Here is a 21,150-nt window from a genome sequence, read left to right on the forward strand (position 1 = left end):
AACTCTAGAAAGTACAATTTGTTACTCTGGAGTTTTACATGATACATTGTTACATGTTCGGTCATTTTTTACCATTGACATAGAATGGATAAAATTGTAGGCTGAAACTGACCCAGTCCCAGTTTCTGATGTTAGTCCTCGCACTTTGACGCTACGATAGGGAGGCACACGTAGCAAAGTAAAAACGTAGCCCGGAGCTTTGGGTTTAGTGGGCTGGCAAAACCTGCAAATATTTCGCGATTTCGTCTAGGCTACTCTAAATCCCCTGTATACCACGTTGACAGGACGGCATTCACCCCGAAAAGTCAAACTGAGCTCTTTCTCTGTGTTCTAAATTGTCTGCTGCGTTGTAGTGATTCACACATTCCACGTAGCACTCTACGAGAGAAAGCGTTGCTCTTGCAACCCACAGCAGTCATAACCTATTGCTGTGGCTGGCTGACAACATGCAGACAGAAACGTCCCCACAACAGACACATTCATAAGATAGGCCCACTAAAGTCTTTCCACGGCATAATCGCACAGCATGAATTTTGAAATGAGTGAGCGTGTGTGATAGAATTAGGTCTAAGTACAGTTTTATGCACATATTGTGTCAGTTTCCTGAAGAGCACCATCAGCTGAATCAGTCTGCGGAGGAAGTCCCACAAACATAGCCCACTTGAGGCTGAGATAGGCCAATGCGATGCCTTTTGGCCCGGAGATGTGCTCAGACATCTCATAAACTATGACAGTTTGGAAAAGCACCCTCCCATATGTGGGTACTAGTCATTTCAGCACAAATGAACATATAGGCCTATGTTGTGTTTCAAGGCCTATTGCTGATGATGACTTAACAGAAGTCATATGAAAATGGCCCAGGCTATGTTTATTCTCTGCTCAATTGAAGTGTGATACAGGATGTTGCGTACACCCTGCATTAACGGTCTTAGAAGAGCTTCCGTTTAGGCAATGAATCTGCTTCTTGTTTACAGCCAAAGACCCTTTCACTGAATCATCTGCCTTGTCAGTCACACATCTGGCTAGTTAACTGTACCCCGCCCCTCTGCCTAAAGAATTTGCTTGACGTCTTCGGACAGATAGTTGGCACATGGCTGTGCATCCGTCCGTTCTGCCTCAACTCGTAAACCCTTTTTGTCAATTATCTGCATACATAATGTATTGCTGGTTCTTCTCCTTTGGATTTCACTGGGTCCCCTACATGGACAGTGTCTAGTCTTCTCTCTGTTTTGAAGTAAACACAGACAGCTCCACCGTCCGTCTCTCTGTCTGTCTGGGTGGGTTGGTCGGGTCTCATTTACAAATATACACGTTTACCTAAGCCCTCCGGCGCTTTTATTTTCACTCCAGGGCTATATATATATAAGCAGCTGGATGCTCACAGCCCCCAGCCAGCACTCCTCAGGTGCAAGCCACCAGGCCGCACTTAGGTGAGTGAGTGTGAGTGTGAGTGTGAGTGTGAGTGTGAGTGTGAGTGTGAGTGTGAGTGTGAGTGTGAGTGTGAGTGCGTGCGTGCGTGTGAGTGCGTGCGTGCGTGCGAGAGCCATGCTGCTCTATCTCTCTCCCGCTCTCTGCAGGTTTTTTTTTTCTCCAAAATCCTGGCTTGGTAGTAAACCAGGTTATGTTAACCTTGAGATAGTGGTTAATCCAACAACCTAATTTTCTTAACTGAATGATTGACACCTGTGGTGGACTATCTTTTAGCAGATTTACCACTTCCCGTGGGTTTGAGCCAAGTTTAAGCTTTAGTTTCACCATGTTCTTGGAATACCCCCATGGATTCCGTCGGTGTTTATTTATTTCTGATGCTCGCGTCTGAGGGGCGACCAGGATGCCTGGAATGCGTGCTGATGTCGTCCCAGACTATGGTCTCACATGCCTGGGCCACAGCTGCTGTGGTCTGCTCTGCCTGCCTACAAGGCTGCTGTGGTGTGGTGTGGTGCGGTGCGGTGCCGTGGAGGGTATTTCTGGTGTTTTACAATACTGCTTCATTTTCTGCTTTTACGACCTTCTAAAACGGTGCAATCAGTGGGTGCCATGGTTTCTGTGGCTTTGCACCAACAGACACCCACTAGATGTGCTGTACGTTACCATGCCCCGGAGAAGGCCTGGTGGAGCTGTGCTGTGCTGTGCTGTGCTGTGCGTGGGCTGGGCATTTCGACTAGTGCTTCAGGGCATGTAATTTCACATGAAGACCTTTGCAATCAGCAGTGCCTCCTTGGCGTGAGAAACCTTTTTCTCTCCTCTGTGATGAGCTGTTTATACCTTGACCCAAAGGACAGTTGAACTAAGTTGTTCAGCATTCAAGGAAACAATTGTTTCAGTGCATTTTAACGACCGAGGTTGTGTCTTCTGTGTAGTGTGGTGGTAGCGACAACAACCCACAAACATTTCTAAACAGTCAGCATTTGTAAACACTCCCATCCCATGTTATTCCCATTCTGTTGTGTAAACAACCACAAAAACTAGGCTCCAAATATAAAATGGCAGAATCACCCTTTAAGCAGAAGGGGTCCTAGACTAGCGGGTAGTGTCGTGAATGTGGGATCTGTAAACACTAGCCTAGTGGCTCACTGTAGCGGAGGCGAGGCTGCTTGGGGTCATGTGTGAAGAAGAGCCCCTTCTCCTTCGTAGTGAAAGGCTTGATGTTATTGAGGCTAAGTAACTGAACAGCCAAAAATAGCCCCCTTTCTTTCTTTCGCTGTCTCGGGCTGGGCGCAAATCCTACCGCTTGATGCCACTGAGCGGTCTCGCCTGGGGCCAGTGCCGTGGCGATCCAGACTTTTTTTTTTGAACACACTTGCAGTGTTCAAAGACAGCAGTGTAGGCCTGGGATATCTTGTGTTTTTCTTTTCGTAAATCCCTCCCTGCAGATGATTTTCTGTCTTTCATATAATACTACTTAGCATTCCCTTTTTTTACTTAATACTTCATAAGGAAAGCTTTTTAAAAAAAGACATGTCATGAAGTTTATGCTGCTGAGTTGGGCCTCAGTGCGTAGCGAGTGAAAATGGGATTTGCACTAAATCCACCAATCATACAGGCTTGCCACTCTCTCTGCTACTCTCTCTGCTACTCTCTCTCTCTCTCTCTCTCTCTCTCTCTCTCTCTCTCTCTCTCTCTCTCAAATTCAAATTCAAATATGCTTTCTTGGCATGCCTATCGGTAACAGTGTTGCCAAAGCGTACAGATAACATAAAAGAACATTACGGTCAATTAGGAACATTAAGCATATCACACACACACACACACACACACACACACACACACACACACACACACACACACACATACACACACACACACACACACACACACACACACACACACACACTCTCTCACACACACACACACACACACACACACACACACACACACATATTTGCATTAAGAACATTAAACACACACACACACACACACACACACACACACACACACACACACACACACACTTGCATTAAGAACATTAAAAAACACACGTACACGCACATGCACACACACAAGCATAAAACCAGAACAATTCATTACATACTATCACTGTCTCTCTGGGTATGGCATGCTGCAACATATTTTGCTGCTATTTCACAATTGTGTCTCTCTCCAAGAATATAAGCTATCTTTTCATTATCATTTTGTATGTTAAAATTGGGTACTTTAGCAAAGATTAGAAAATATTGCTGCCTAATTTGTTCATATTTTCTTTCTCTCTGTCTCTCTGTCTCTCTGTCTCTCTGTCTCTCTCTCTCTCTCTCTCTCTCTCTCTCTCTCTCTCTCCCCCCTCTATTCTATCTATTCGAGGTCTGGCTTCTCCTGCCACAAACACTCTCTTCCTCCCTCTGTTATAGAGAGATGAGTGACCCGAAGGCTGACATTTCCCTCCAGATTGTGCCAGGGAAGGTGCGTGCGTGCGTGCGTGCGTGCGTGCGTGCGTGCGTGCGTGCGTGCGTGCGTGCGTGCGTGTACCGCGTACCGCCTGTGAGTGTATCTTGTCTGTGTGCATGTCAGTGTGCCAGTGCCAGATCCTACTGGATAGAGTAGTTTGATGCTCTTTGTGCCCTCAGGGGCCCTTCTCTGATGGATTTGAGTAGTCATTGTAGTCTCCCCCCTCCCCTCCCCTTGCATTGCCTTGCCATGGTATGCCTCTTCCTCTTTTATTCAAGCAAATGTTAAGCTTTCAATGGCTATAGTCAAAGTTTATAATACATTCAGGTTTTATTTTATGTGGACGTAGAGGAGACCCAGAGAAAGTTGCAAACTCTGGAAAGTACTGCATGTGGTATATAGCATGTCACTAAACACTCTAGTGGAAACTGTGTGCTGTCTATGGCTGACAATGAGCGCCTGCTGATACATAAGACTTCTGCTTTGTCTGAGCGAGGTAGTAATGGGAACAATGATGACACAAAAGGGAGGACCGAGAGAGAGGGGGTCAGCAGCTATGCATGCAGGTAATGGGACACCTATGGGCATTGGTCAGGTAAAAGATAGCTCTGTGGATCTGAATTATCTAGCCATGGCATGCACGCAGATTTAAAAGCTTAATCCAACTTTACCAAACCCACACACACATCCTATTACTTTAATTCATGCAATGAGTCCATAGTCCTCAACTCGTTCATATTGAAAAAGGATTTGTGTATCTTTCCAAAAGGGTAATAAAGGGTAATGTATGTTGCCATGCAACACCGTAGCATTTTATTGTCTTATCGGATAAGCACCATTGGTCATGTCTACTAATACGGCTCTTTTAGAGCATAGGCTATGCTACACATTTGAGAGATGCACATTTTCACTACTTTTGAAAATCTGTATGAATAGTGTCTGGACAAAGGAGTATTCTTTTCCCAGTTCTATTCCATTGATGTGGATGACCCCCTGAAGCAAATACATAATCAAGAGTTTCTTGGCAAGACCTGAACTATTCTTCATCCTTCCACTTTTTAAAAACTTGCTTTGATTATCTTGGCATTCTAATGACAATGCTCAGAGGATTGACACTATCTCCCCAAGCCACTGCCAGTCTTTTCCACTTAGTGCCTAAAATGAATCTACTTAAGCTCTTTCCATTCCACCACATGCCTAAAATGAATCCACTTAAGCTCTTTCCATTCCACCACATATGAGTCATGTGACCACACTGGCCTTTTAGTCAATGGGAATTCTGGTAGGATCTCATGGCTGTCGTTTTCCATGTTTTATGAAAAGTCCTCTGTATGGTAATGTTGGCCGACGTGCATTTCTGGAATGCCTGAAATGTTATCCCTTTGTGTGTGCGTAAGGCCTGGGACTGCATTCTTCAGCGCCGTGGATGCCAGTGTGCTTGCTTGCTGTAGTTGGGCCATGTGATTTCAGCCAGTGGGAGAGTGAAAAACTTGATCCTCACAAAGGCCTTGTGTGTGTTATCGGTAGTGCACGGCTCCAAGCTATTGTGCATGCGTCTACGTGCCAGAAGGAAATTCCAGCCTTGCAGCCAGAGTCCTGCGAGTACGCTACGCAAAAGCAACCTGCACTTTTAACCCGGCACACTCCGTCTATGCAGGAAGCGTTAGATGTGATGATGCTTTCCAGCAAAGAGGATGTTTCTGCAACTAGATGTTTGTATTTGGTTTGAGGGACAAACTGTGGGACTGAATTGTTGTAGGAGTTTTTTGAATGGTGTGCCAGCTAGATGGCTGATGTATACCTGATTCTGCTTCTGCTTCTCTACTCCTGCTCTGGGACTGGGATGGTGAATAGTACATAGTGTCACATCTCTGGTGTTTGAACAGCAGTATCCTGTTTAATAATATCTGGTCCCTTGTTTAATGCTGACTTCAGATTTTTGTAAATGATTTTGTAATGTGGTTTGGCAAAAAAAGTTTTGAAAACTGGCTTCCAGCTGCCCGAGTGTAGCTGTGTCAGTAAATGTCTCCAGACACAGGATCAACAAAAAACTCACATTGTTTGGACTGCACTATCAACAGAATTGTTTTTGCTTTGTTTTCTCTTCTCTCCGAGCAGCTCCTTATCAATGCGCTCTCCAGTCACGTAGCTCAGCCAGTTGACATGTGCTGAGAAGCTCCCGTCTCGCTTTGCCAGTTGTTCCGTCCTGACCTTGGGGATTTTTCACAGCCTCGCAGTCACAGGTGTGCTTTGCTCTGCTCCGCTCCGATTTGCTTTGCTCAGCAAATGTCTGTAGTGTGGGATAGCGAATACAAACATGTCCCCTGGGCGAGTTTTTTTCCCCCTCTCTCTTTTCTTTTTGAATCATTCAACAGGAACTAACCCTCCCTCCCTCACACCCACTATGCCACTGCACCAAAGTGGCCTGATTAGCCGCATGAGTTCAGAGCAGAGAGGCATATGAGGACCCACGTACCCTTACTCACCGTGAGCGATTGGAATTTGGGTTTCGCTGAAACATGCTGAACTTGCCCATATTAGCTCAACGCAAGCAAAATGTTACTTCATTGTGCTTTGTTCACACACATTTTCCTTTTTATTATAGGTGCAGTGTTGTAGTAGTTTTTTTATTTGTTAAATTTCTGAATTGGAATGTGTATCTTCTGCAGAATGTTCGCCCAAACTATGGGATCACCCCTGAAAGGGATAATTCCGTGAATGAGGGAATGCTCCTTTTTAAAGCTACTTTTTTCATCACAGGCACTTAACAAGATCCAAAATTACCGCCCAGTTCCCAACTTTTTTCTACCCCCCCCCTCATTGGAGTATTTTCTCAAATATATAATTTGGAAAATTATGGTGTAAACTCTCTTTCATTTTGCCTGTGAATTTTAGACCATTGTGGCTGATCTCTTCCTTCAGAGTTAGGATCACTCCTTCCAGGTGGCTTCGTGGAAAGTTTTCTTTCTCTGTCCTTTTTTATCAGCGGATGAATAAGTGCTATGTCCATTTGTTGGAGGTCTCTCCTCTCAGAGGCACCAGGTGGGGGTGGGTTTGTGGGAGGAGGGTCTCCCAATACAGCGCTAAAAGAAGAAGAGACACACAGTGTCAGCACTGTCGTGGGCAGCCCTTCCGGAAGTCAAGCAGCTGGTAAAATAGGACACCCACTCCACTCCACTGCAACTAACAAAATGACTCAACACTTTCCTAAACCACTATAAACTGTGGGCTGGTCTGCCGGGGAGGAAAAAAACACTGCAAGGGGATAACACTAGGACTGTTTATTGTGGCGCTTGGGTGGGTATGCTTTGGCTATGTGTTCCTCGATTCAGAAGGCTGAATATATCCAGTGTGTCTGTCAAGAGGGCTAATGTTTGGTTAGGCATCGGCAGGACCCCTCCCCACCTCGCCTTCAAAAGACCTGTTGTGAATGAGTTGGCCTTTGCTCCTCTAAACAGGTGTTAGTCAAACCTCCATGGAACATTCTTCACTGCCTTCGTTCCTTCTTGCACTCCCGGCCTCTGTCACATAGTTGTCAGATACACAGTTGCTCCTTCCAGCCATCTTTTCGCGTTTCCATTAAACCTCCTCTAAAAGCCTTTTGGAAGCCTCCCTTTGTTTATTGTAGCACAGGTGTATAGATTTTAACGCAAATAAGACTTGTTGGATGTCTTCCCGAGTTTCTCTTGGCACAGTGTATACATTTGGTATCATTGCACAGTTTTTAAATTGTATCGCAATGAGACTTTTGAGTGTTTCCCTCACTTTATCCTAGCATAACAGTATGAATTTGAAGGCAAATAAGACATTGTCTCTGATCTCTTGCGGAGTTTTTTGTTGGTTATTGTCTTCCTGAGTTTATCATAGCACAAGTGTATGAATGTGAAGGCAAATAAGACGTGTTTGGTGTGAGTGCCAATCAGAAGTGAGACTGAGAGGCTAGTGTGTGTCTGGGCCCCGGTCCAGAGGGAGGCCCATACTAGCACTGCGTGTCCGTTGATGTCGGACGAACAAAGTGGCCAGTGTCCCTCAGCGGCAGCCCAGAGCATGGGTTGAGGTGACTGCTGGTAACGACTGCGCTTTGAAACAGGGTGGAGCTGGTAGCGATGTCTGTTGGTCCGAGGCCATCTGCGTTGTAACCCAGGGAGGGACACAGCCGAACGGTTTGGTTAAGTGGGCATCTGCGTTGTAACCCAGGGACACAGCGGAACGGTTTGGTTACGTGGGCATCAGCCAGCCGCTTAGCCTGAAACAAGCGAAGCAGTTTTTTTACAACATACTTAATGACCCCAGACTGTAAAGCCACAGATTCCCCACATTCCAGACACATCACCAAGCACCACAAATAACACCTCACAGACAGCCTGACGGCCTGATATTGAGAGTGGTGTTGAAAACTTAACCTTTATTCTTTACCTCTTTGTCTTTTTATTATCTTATCTTTAACATGGTATGACTTAGATTTAAAATGTGAACTACACAATAGTCAGTCATGTTTCTCATCGGAAGACAATACCAGATCTCTGTGAGGGTGTGAACCCTCCCTTTTTAGTTGAAATCGGCCTGCTTTTAAGCTGCATCTGCCACCACATCACGCACTGCAGTATGTTATTTAGATGGCGATGAGCGTGCTCTTGTGTGGGCATAGCCCAGGTTTAATTGGTGTCCCAGTCTTTCCCTAGCCCAGAGCTCTCCTCCTCCGGTCGGGCTTCTAGTGGCTGGATGACAGGCCCACGGTGTGTAGTCTCTCATTAGGGCAGCGTGTGAGTTACAGTAAAAGACCGGCTCCATTAACGTCCCAGTACCAACTCCCACCACCCACCACTACCCAACACCCCACTTTTGTGTTGTATGCCTACCAGTAAAAATAAAAAGTTGATGCATTAGTGCGACTTAGTCCTCTTACTTTTCAGTTCTACTTTATTTTGGGTGGCACCCTGAAAGCAAGATGAAATCTGTATGGACGAATGCTGCGCCAAACTTTTACGAACCTCCTCCAGTTTTACAACACCGTCCCTCCCCCCCCACGTAGGGATGCCACGTCTGGGCCACCACCAACAAACACAGTAGCAGGGCATCCCCCAGCACTTTATAGTGAAGGCCGCCACCTTGACAACAAAGACCTCCCACCTTGGTTAGGTCCCCTGAAAAGATGAACATTTTGTATTGAATGCAATTTCTGACGTTGCTTTACAAGTCATTGTACAAGCTGTTACTTGTATTCGTTTGCTGATACTGGCTAACCCCTGTTCCCACCTTTTGAAGGATCCTTAGCCAAGGATGTACTTACTCCCTCTCATAAGAATGTTTACAGCTTGGTCAATAAAAAATATGTGAATGTGTTGGTGGAATTAGTTAAAGCAGACTCTGTTCCTTCTTGTGATTTCTGGGAAGATCAGATCATGTTTTATGATAAAAGACATTTTGAAGGTTGTACAACCTTTTTCCTCTGACTATGAGTGCGTTTTAATATGCAACCTTGCCTCCTCCACTTGCTTCTCGTCATGATGACATCACTGACAACAGCATTATATTTCAATATCTTGCAAAAGCTCAATTGTAAAGTCTTTTTCTCATTTGCAATTGGGATGGTGAATGAAAAACAGTCCCTCAAAAGTTGTTGTGGCGAGGCTGACAGCTGGGAAACTTTATCGTTTTCTCCACGGAGGAGGGACCAGGAGGCGGGACGAGGAGACAAGCACAAGTGGAGGAGGCAAGGTCACATATTGGGATGCACCCTGTATCTGCTTGAACCACTGCTGTAGCCTCCTCCATGACTCCTGCACTAGGCACTAGAGGCCACAGATGGAGGAGGGGGCCTGATTCCCATGGAACACCCACTCCCCCATTGTCCTGGGACCTTGAATACACCCTGGTCCTGTTTACTCTCTTTGACACATGCACTGCAGAACGTCACTGTTTCCGTTGCTGACTAGGTTGGGTTGTGGGGGGCGGGATTGTTGGGTGGTTTTTTATTCATGCAACACCCACCCTTTTATACCCTGTGGTCTGTAGGAATTGACGGGGCTGTATATGGGTGGTTGACATTTAAGGGCGTAACACAAATAATAATAAACAAATATTCCAATTCCTGAAAAAATTGATGGAAAAAAGTGGAAAAAAATAGAAACAAATAAAGCACTTAGTGGTCTGTGGAATTTCGCCTAATTTTTGCCATTTTTGGGAAAATGTGTCCTGCATCAACACATTGTATAGGCATGTCACACCGCAGGAAAATGAAGTCACACTACAGGAAATTCACTGCATTATGGCCATTTTAATCCTTTTGTATACATGGCTGACATCTGAGCTCATGCTAACTCGATAGTGATATTGTGTTTAATATTAATATGTGTTTTCATTTATAAAAAAAACTTTTTTTCCTTCTATAAGAGCAGTCACACCACAGGACACCATAAAATGAACCTAAGCATTGCGTGACAGAAACATTGCAATATGAAGACATGTTAGGAGGCTAATAGTCACCTTAAACTTCCACAGCACTCTCCAATAACTGAGGTACTGACTGGTTAGGAGCCAGTCTTAAAGATCCTGTAATTGGCCTTGCAGCTGCCCGTTCACAAACATTGACATATCACAGGACGCAATTTGTGTTACGAAATTGAACCTGTAGTTAATATTACTGTCTTGAGTTTTTTCACATTCACATATCTTAATATAAAGTTAATATTTATGCAATCATGCCAAATGCTTCATACATTATTCAAAATGTTGTTGGTTAATTTATATATACAGTGAGGAGAATAAGTATTTGATCCCTTGCTGATTTTGTTGGTTTGCCCACTAATAAAGACATGACCAGTCTTTCATGTTAATGATAATATGTATTATAATATGATGAGACAGAATATCAAAAAGAAAATCCAGAAATTAACTCTAAAGAATATATATTAATTGATTTATATTTCATTGAGGGAAATAAATATTTGATCCCCTGCCAACCATTAAGAGTTCTGATCCCGCAGATCAAATGGCACTTCCAATCAACTTGTTATCTGAATTGAACACACCTGTTAATAGTAACCTGCACAAAAGACACATTGAATCTGCAGAATCAGTCCATAGAATCAGTCAATCAATCAAACTAAACTCGACAACATGGGACAGACCAAAAAGCTGTCAAAGGATGTCAGGGACAAGATTTTCAACCAGGCTGAAATGGGCTCCTAGATATTAAGGAGCAAACTGTTGGTGCATTTTTCCCCAATTTTAGGACATACAAAATGATCATCAATCATCAATCTTAGGCCTGTCTGTGGTTCCATACAAGATTTGACCTTGTGGGAATTTAATAACCAGAAAAAAAAGAGATAAAGCACCTTAAAACTGTATGGGAGGAGCTAGGAAATGATCTCAAGGCAGCTGGGACCTCAATCACTAAGAAAACTATTGGAAACACTTAATACCACAACGGATTAAAATCCTGCAGTGCATGTATGGTACCCCTGCTTCAGAAGGAACCTGTTCAGGCTCACCTGAAGTTTGCCAATGAACATCAAACTGGATTAGGATATGATTGGGAGGTGCTGGAATCAGATAACACCAAAATCAAACTGTTTGGCATTAACAACACAACTCGATCTGTTTGGAGGAAGAGAAATGCTGCCTATGATCCCAAGAACAACACCTTCTCCAACATCATACATGAAAGTGGTAACATTATGTTTTGAGGTTGTTTGTCTGGCCAAGACACAGGACAACTTCACATCGTCAAGGAATGGATGAAGGGAGACATGTAAACGTACAATGCTGCATGCCAACCTCTTTCCCACCACCACTAGACTGAAGGTGGGTCATGGATTGGCCTCCCAATATGATAATAATCCATAACATACAGCCCAAGCAACGAAAGAGTAGCTCAAGCAGAAGCACATTAAGGTCATGAAGTGGCCTAGACAGTTTCCAAACATTAACCCTATAATAATCTTGTGAAGGGGACAAAAGATCCCATTTGCCAAGCTACAGTCATACAACTTAAATGATTTAGAGATGATCTCCAAAGAAAAGTGGACAAAAATAATTTCTAATATATCCACAAACATTGTCATTAACTGAAAGAAACATCTGACCTCTGTATGAGAAAACAAGGGCTTTGCCACCAAGTATTTTGTCTTATTTGACTAGAGGGGTCAACTACTTATTTTACTCAATACAAATCAATTAAAATATATTCTTCAAAGTTATTTTCTGGATTTTCTTTTTGGTATTCTGTCTCTCCATATTAGAATACATTTTATCATTAATATTACAGACTGATCATGTCTTTATTAGTGGGCAAACCAACAAAATCAGCAAGGGATCAAATACTTATTCTCACTGTATATATTGTATTACAGGTTTCATCAATGTTACAGTCACTCCGCAGGATATTTGACATATAAACCTTTACATAAATCTTAACAAAAAATGTTTCTTCTCATCTAAAACTAATATGAAACATAATGTATCGCATCTTCTTTCATTGACATTTGTTTTTTAAAGGAAAAATAACAGTTTTGTAGGTTTTTAACCAATGTTACGAAGAAACAAGGCGTCACGTCAACCACCCATATATGTGGCTTAGTAGCATTTTTAATAAGAGCTCTGCTATTGTTTTAGTTGCTGATCTGGAGGTCTTTTGATGTTACGTATTCATGTTACATTCAGATGTATTTTTAAATATATAACCTCAGTCTACCCTATGTACCACGCCATAATAATGGCTCTCAGTAAAGTATGTGCGTGCGTGCGTGCGTGTGTGCGTGCGTGCGTGTGTATTTGTTCCTGGTGTGATGCTAACACACAGGGCTCTGTGTAATGTCACCATTAGTCTGTGTTTATTGTGTGGCGTGTGACCTCACGGTGTGCTGCCTGCCTGTGTTTTCCACCCCTCAGGCTTGCGGCTGACCCGCCACCATGATGTCAGACGCCAGTGAGATGTTGGCCGCCGCACTGGAGCAGATGGATGGCATCATCGCAGGTAAGAGGGCTTACATTGTTATCACAGAGCTCAGTTACATGCACAGAATATGCTGATTTCAAATGGAATATTCTCTATATTTGGTTTTTAAAACAACTTCTGGAATATTCTTGACTGGTTAAACAACTGTGATAGTCTGGAAGCTACTTATGCAATTTCTCGTAGGAAAGGTGTGGTTTATGATTGCCCATGTCCCTTTATTGTGCGTTACAAATGTGTCATTTAGCATATTTTTAGCCCATAGTCAATTATGTCAGTTGTATTTGTTCAAACAAACTGCTGTCATTGCCTTTCCTCTCCTCCCCACTCTCTGATTGAAGCCCAAGATCTGGTACCTTCGCTGACAGATAGAATCCATGCTGTTTTTCTGATCAGAACGATTGTGCAAAGCAGCATGGGATTTCCCAAGCTAGCAATATTTGCATGTGTGGAACAGCGGTCTGCACCTGACAAATTTCCAGAACATGGCCACATTTGGAATGAATAAAGAGCTTACATGACTCGTACCCAAACCGAACACTGCCACCATTCTGTTTAAATCGGAATATGCCTCACTGCACTTATTGGCTGTCATGGTTCCCGAAAACATTGTTCACTTGGCGTTCTTTGTTCACTTTGTTCACCATACATGTAGTATATGAAGTGAAAGTCTGCTAAATGCTCTGATGGCAGCACACTGTTGGTGTTGTAGATTTAATTTTCTTGCATTGGCCAATCAGAACACCTGCACAGCTGTCTGTGCTTCTTCTGACGATCCTGATGTCTGATGTGCTAATACTTGTCGGCTCTTGACTTGTAATTCACATATATCAGAATGAGGGTAATGTTTTCTTTTCTTCTTTTCTTTTGATTTTTTCCCTCTTTGTCTTATTGTGCCTTTATTATTATGAGGAGGGAGGGAGAGGGAGAGTGTGAGGGCAAGTGCAAGTGCGAGAGGAGGACTGGGAACTGACCGAGCTACGGTACTCGTGTCCATGTACTGTATATGGCACTATAGCATTCCCGAGGGTAATATGTCTTGTACGTAGTAGTGTACTGATTGCTCTGTCACAATATTAATAGCTGGATGCAGCAGAACTTCTTGCAACTTAATAAAGACAAGACTGAAATAATTGCTTTTGGTCTTGAAGATGGAAGACAGAATATCTGTGCTTTCTTGGAATCCAAATCACTTAAAACTAAGTCTTGTGTCAAAAACCTTTGTGTGATGTTGGACAGTATTCAATGCTCATATCAAAACATAACTAAATTTGCTTTTTGGCACCTTAGAAACATTGCTAAAATGAAGGATTTGTATGTAAACAGGATTTGGATTAGTTAATCCATGCTTTTATTACCTGTAGAGTTGACTATTGCAATACCCTACTTATAGGTCTCCCCCAAAGGTCATTCAGGCAGGTGCAACTAATCCAAAATGCTGCAGCAAGAATTCTGACTAAAACAAAGAAAAGAGGCCACATCACTCTACTTAGGTCATTGCACTGGCTTCCAGTGAGATTTAGAATTTAGTTTAAAACTCTTCTGATAGTGTATAAGTCACTGGATGGCCTATGCTTGAGCAATATTACCCTAATAGATGTCTTAAGTCTTCAGAATCTCCTCTACTGGTTGTGCATAGGGTCAGGTCTAAACAGGGTGAAATGGCATTTAGTCATTATGCTGCAAAATGCTGGAACCAACTCCCTGTCCAAATTAGAACTGTCCCAACAGTATCTTGTTTTGAAAGTTAAAAACGGCTTTACTCTCATCTGGCTTTGGTGAAAGTTAGTTAATTACACACCATCTATAACACAATATAGTTTTTTTTTCTTCTTCTTCTCTTTTCTCTATGCTTAAGCACATTGAATGACATTTATGTAAGATGATGTGCTATATAAATATTTTTGATTGATTGATTGATTAACCATAGCGAGGTTAGCACAGCAGAGGTTAATGTCAACCAACGACTGATCATAAGTGTGAAATGAAAAGAGTATTCTCGAGTAGTAGACACAGACTTCTACAGATGCAGTAAGCTCACTTTTCAGAAAGCCACATGCTTTTCCTACAGTAGTTGTTTGCCATATTGTCCTTAACAAAAACAGTAGGCTATTTGTAGTTCAATGACAAAAAAATATTAGGGCTGTAATGATATTGTATCGAACCGAGAACGAAAGAGTCTGTTACCTTTCAGTCAAGGAAACAAACACATGATATGATGTGATGGTGCTTCCAAGCTTCAAATCAGCATCATTATTATTTTTAAACTTAGTTAAAATTATCAGTAACCTCTTGTAATCTATTTTACCTATAAACTATCATAGATTTTATTTATTTTATGTATTTAATTTCATGAAATGTATTTATTTAATTCATAATCCTGGCAAATGAGGAAAAAAGCAAATTAATTCATTAAAAAAATAATAATTTAAAAATCCTAGGGTCTATCGAACCACAGTTCAAAAATCGTGGTGCAATCGTGAGTTGAGTGTACCATTACAGCCCTACAAAATATTGTCTTTGTAATGTGGTTCATGAGTCTTGGATGGCATGCAGAACCTTTAAGAAATGCCATCACCGGTCTCATAAGCTCCGAGCTCCACGGTTAATTGACCTTTTTAGAAGTTACCTCGTCACTGACTGCACGCACATTGACTGACACACACACACACACACACACACACACACACACACACACACACACAGGCACACACACAGGCAGTGCAGACCCTAAAGAGACAAGACCTGCTATCCTGAAAGCGTGTATGGTTGTAAAAATAGTGATCATAAAAAGTAGTCTTGTTACGGTATTCTGAGAGGGAATAGGCTGTTCCACAAGCATAGGAGATGTTTGTGGTTAGGAATTAAACATAGCGACTGGATTGAGGACACCATCAGGAATGCTTGTGTCTGTGGCATCCACTTAATATCTGGAGTTATCATGACCATCCATTTTCATTTTTCAGGGAAAGAAAACACCTGGCTAGTTTCTTTACAAATGTGAGCAGTCATGTGTAAGCGGTTAGGGCGTCAGACTTGTAGCCCAAAGGTTGCCGGTTAGACTCCCGACCCGCCAGGTTGGTGGGGGGAGTAATTACCCATTGCTCTCCCCCATCCTCCTTCATGACTGGGGTACCCTGAGCATGGTACCGTCCCGCTGCACTGCTCCCTTGGGGCGCCATTGGGGGCTGCACCATTGCACGGGTGAGGCATAAAATGCAATTTCGTTGTGTGCAGTGTGCAGTGACCACTTGTGTGCTGTGTCACAATGGCAATGGGAGTTTCCCAGGTGGGCTTTTATGTGCGGTACATGGTCGATTCTGCTCCAACGATACAGACGCAGCCCTTATGTCACACCTGTCTACAAACAGTAAAGGGGTCTAGGAGTCAGAGCATCTGAAATTATGCTCGACAAGTGGGCCACTGGAGAATGATGTAGTTGCTGATTTTCTAATAAGCAGAGCTGTTTATGTTTGGCAGACTGTTATGTGCTGGTATTTTGTGCCATTTAGCATTTCCCCCCCTTTCAGAAGCTGTTAGTTACATAATTGCTGCCGCCAATTACACGAGACTATGAAGTCAGGCAACTAAATCCGTCTCACGAATTTCTTAAGCACTCACACAGACATTTGAGTTGAATTCCCACAGCTCCCTATTCTAGCCCCGGAGGGGAGGAATCCAAGCAATCCAAGTTGTGGCTTTTATTCTGCCTGCTGGTTAATTATAGCTGACATTTCCAAGTGGAAATGGCCAGTGGGATGACATGATGTCCTGAGGTTCCCGGCCGTCACAGACTGCCGCACCGCACTGCACCGCACGTCGTGGCCTTTTCCTCTGTCCTGCCTTCCAATCATTTTCATCTACATTTTCATCTGTCATTGTCATCCACATCCTCCTCCACTATCTTTTACTCCTCTCCACCAAGGGAATTAAAAGTAGCTTTCCGCTCGTGTCAGGACCAAAACAATGATGTGCTCCATTTAGTGGCAGTATGGTGACGGCGAATCCCTTTTCTGTGCGCCACAACAAAGCTCAGAGTCAGAATGAAATGATCTTCTAGACTTCAAAGGGGAAGCGCGAGGGTTTAAGGAGTATTTTCTGGCCGAGCAGCATGCAGTGATTCAGCGCTTGTCTTTAGCCACCAGTGAGCTGGCTGATGCACAGGCCCTTAGATGAGACTTGCGTCACGTCATTTGTTGCAGTTACAGGATTAGGAGGTGTCTCCAGTGTCCTCTTTTCTACTTTCTATGTCCACAGATGGGGTGTCTTGTACAGTAGGTAGTAAACTTTTCATTACATTACATTACACTTAACTGATGATTTTATCCAACGCCAGTCAGTTATTTGGGCTTGGGGTATTATTGGTTACAGTCCCTGAAGCAGTCAATGGTTTGGTACCTTTCCCAAAGAACACTTCGACCATTACATATTACATTGTCTCCTAGTTAAAGTGGAATTCGAACTGGCAACTCTCTGATCCCCTGACCTGCTCCCTAACCATTGGACCATGGCTGGCACGGCTGCCTACTGTATTCTGCTTGTCAGGAGGAGTTGTCATTGTGGCTGCAGGGCAGACACGAGTCTCCACTTCCTCTATTAAAGTGTCCTTGACATGCTCAATCCTGCCTGGCTGAGTGTAAGCCAAGACCCTCCCAATCAGCAGCTCATGTCATCCACCCCTCTCCCCCAGACCTGAGGCTGTGGAGAAGTGAGAAGTAGCCACTAAAATTAGGATATTACTAAGGGCAATACGTCATGGTTTGTTCTGGATGGATTTGGTTATTTCAGTGAAATGAATTATGTATGTAAACATGCCTCTATCAGTTGTCAAAATGGCTTCCAGCCAAAAAAATATGAAAATGATATCACCATAAGTCATACATGGACAATGTTTATGTTGTGCTATTCCACCGGTTGTAATTTCATATGTGGCATGCATTCTTAACAGGCAAGGCAAGGCAAAGCATTCTTCTTATATTAATTGTCTACCCTTGGGAAAAGCTCACATTGTTCTTCTGAAGTGGTGTTTATCATTCTTCTTCCATTCACCCATCTCTTGGGACGGCTTCTGGTCTTGAGGGCTATCCAGATAAAGACATTGAAACATCTGAAGATTAATTGAGTTTGAGTTTATAATATTTCTAAAAGGGACTGTACACATTAAGTATCATCCTTGTAGTGAGGACAGATGTCTGTACCAGTTTATTGTTAATTTCCACCTGTAGTCCCTTGACAGGTGGATATCGATGTTTACCATCCTGTTTGTTCATAATTTAAAATATATATATATATATTATTATTACGTTTTCCTTCAGTATTATCTTGTCTCCTTTGAAACTAGACATGTACTCAGAGAGTGCAGACCTCCGCCAAGAAAGCTGTTTGATTGAACATTTGACTATGTTACACCTTCATTTTTTGTTTTGTGTTAGGAACAGGAATGTCAAAATTCACCCTATTCCGTAATGGTGAAGAATCTTTTTAAAAAAACTGCTGGATCCGGATAGTGATCAATCGTAATCAAAATCCGTTCATAATCTTTTGAGTTATCCTGCTGCTGACAGACAAACAGACAAACTAACGCGACCGAAAACATAACCTCCTTGGCGGAGGTAATTACCAGTATGATGCTAATGTGTATTTGGGTTCTTTTTATGCAAGACATACTCAGGGTAGGGACTTTTGCTGACCCAATGACCTCCACTCTCCGCTGAGGCTCCATGTTCTGGACTACTCTCTTTTTCATATTCATTTCATATACTTTTCATTTGGGCTTTTTGAAGGTGGTGACAGAAAATGAGTGGGATAGAGACACAGGGAAGGATTGGCAAACACTATCCAGTTTGGAATTGAACCAGGGTCACCGCCGGTGTAATGGTGTCTTTACCCTTAGCCCACACTGGCCTACAGTGTCCCCCAAGACTGAGATTTAACATCGGAAATCAAAACAGTGATGGAGAACCGAAAATGTGAACACAGTGAAATTACGTGTGTTAACCTTTGACCTCTGCTCCCTCCGCTCCGGCCCACAGGCTCCAAGGCGCTGGACTACTCCAATGGTATGTTTGATTGCCAGTCCCCGACGTCTCCCTTCATGGGGGGCCTGAGGGCACTGCACCTCCTGGAGGACCTGCGGGGGGTGCTGGAGATGATGGATATGGAGGAAAGGGAGGGACTACGCTGCCAGATCCCCGACTCCACTGCAGACAGCCTGGTGGAGTGGCTCGGAGGACCACTGGTGGGTAGACTACCTTAGACACACACACCCACACACACAGACATGGATCAGTAGTTTATTTTTCTATATCACACGCACACACACACACACACACACACACACACACACACACACACATGCACATTGCTGACAGCTTTGTTGAGCATATCGCCTGACCTGTTCAGTAGACATTCAGGAGTCCTCTTTGTTTTTGTTACACACACATATATACTGTACACACACACACACACCACACACAGTCTGGTGGAATTGTTTGGCAACTCTCTGGAGAATGGTGTTTGGCTTTATTTGTCATTTTGTCTTGCTTCCTCACTGGGACGCACACACCCATGCTCAAAGATGCGCAGACATGGATCTGCGGAGCAGTTGTGCATTTGTGAGAATATCTGTGTGGGTAGGAATGTGTCCACAACATGGCTATGCTCCCAGACTTATCTTTACACATGTATAAATAAACAACACTCTCACCGCAAAGGGCCATGCGATATTCCCTTATTTCAACACCCGCATGAAAGTGCGTGCGTGCATGCTTGCGTGGTTTTTGGCTTCATCCGCATAGCAACAAAAGTAGAGAATAGACAGATTTATATTTAGACTTGGCATGATGCGCTGTGTCGATATGTAGGTGAATCCAAGTTGACACCGAAGTGCCACGGGATCTTTTGTGTCATTACATGCCAGTGCCACTGTCATGGGGAGGTGTGAATCCTGTGGAGACATCTGGGGAGTAGAGATGAGTGCACTGCAGCAACTAGCAACAGCAGATATTTTTGATTTGTGGCCACCGCATGCCAGCCGGCTTGGCGTCACAATCAATCTTAAGCTCTTTTATGATCTGACCTCAGGTGAATTGCAATGGGACACCGTATCTCTAGAGACGACACGGACCAGTAAAGAACTACACTAATGATTTTTAGTTAACAGGTTTGTAAAAAATCATAATGATGTGATAATAAACATACTGAAAGCACCATCAACATTGACCGCCTTTTAATGGCCTGACTTAAAGTGGTTTGGTCTCCATATCTGTAGACGCCTACACACTAATTTGTTGGTTTGTTTTTATTAGATCCCCATTAGCTTTTGCTTTTAGCATTAGCTATTCTTCCTGGGGCCTTTTCAATTAATCATCATTGACCATTACAAATATCAGCCACTTGCTGTGGCAGCAAACATAACATAGGATGCATGATATTCTTCCTGTGGTCCTTCTAATCAACCATTAACAAATATCAGCTACACAGAGAGGTAATAAACGCTGGAAGGTTGAACTTTCTTTAACCTTACAGGAAGGGTATTGGGCCAGGAGAGGAAGAGAGCGTGCATGTATGGGCTCTTGTCTCAGTTTATTATTTGCTTTGATTATTACAGAAGAGAGCAGGTGTCCATGCTGAGCAAAGCAGAGAGTACAATAGACCAGTTTCACTCAACGTCCTTCAAGCAAGTGCCTCTGATCTTGGCCGCACCGCTGGGTCACGTGACCTCAGTTGTTGCCGGTCTCGCCGGTCTCACAGCAAACTTTGCAGACAGCACTGTTTACCCTCAAACAGACAACAAAGCCTAGACAGACACAGTGCCTCTTCTGCCGCAAATGAATGTCAAAAGGCAACTTTTTTGTGGCGACTAAACCTGTGATGGTTGTGTTTGTAGCTCTTTGTAAATACTGCCATAGACTTCAAAAGACATTTTGGTGAGGCTGAGTACTGGAGGACATAGATGAATGGGGAGCAATGTACACAGTCATCCCCATTACCGTTCAATACAGCATAACATTGTTTGCGGAATGTAATAACTTTGAACACACACACACACACACACACACACACACACACACACACACACACACACACACACACACACACACACACACACACACACACACACACACACACACACACACACGCACACACACACGCACACACACACACACACACACACAACTACAATGGGGAGCGCTAGCACTGGAGGGGAACGACTATTCCCTTGCGCCAGCACTCTGTAGCTACTGGCAGGCGTCCAGAGGGATGCCAAAGCAGCCGAGTAATACCATAACTCTCAGTGTTTAACTCTG

The 21,150-nt window shown here is 43.4% G+C and overlaps 1 protein-coding gene across 9 annotated transcripts in view; it reads left to right on the forward strand.

Moving 5' to 3' along the window:
• ppfibp1b (PPFIA binding protein 1b) overlaps positions 1 to 21,150 on the forward strand; it is a 56,184-nt gene that overhangs the window by 446 nt on the left and 34,588 nt on the right. For 8 of the 9 annotated variants that reach the window (XM_063196422.1, XM_063196427.1, XM_063196426.1 and 5 more), the window contains exons 2-3: positions 12,778 to 12,862; positions 18,874 to 19,079. In XM_063196422.1, coding sequence (XP_063052492.1) covers positions 12,799 to 12,862; positions 18,874 to 19,079 — 270 coding nt within the window. In that variant the 5' untranslated portion in view covers positions 12,778 to 12,798. Of the gene's footprint in view, positions 1 to 3,842; positions 3,898 to 12,777; positions 12,863 to 18,873; positions 19,080 to 21,150 lie in introns of those variants that run through there. The other variant, XM_063196424.1, reaches the window with a different exon arrangement.

The sequence above is a fragment of the Engraulis encrasicolus genome, chromosome 4 (assembly GCF_034702125.1).
Source record: "Engraulis encrasicolus isolate BLACKSEA-1 chromosome 4, IST_EnEncr_1.0, whole genome shotgun sequence".
NCBI lineage: Eukaryota > Metazoa > Chordata > Actinopteri > Clupeiformes > Engraulidae > Engraulis > Engraulis encrasicolus.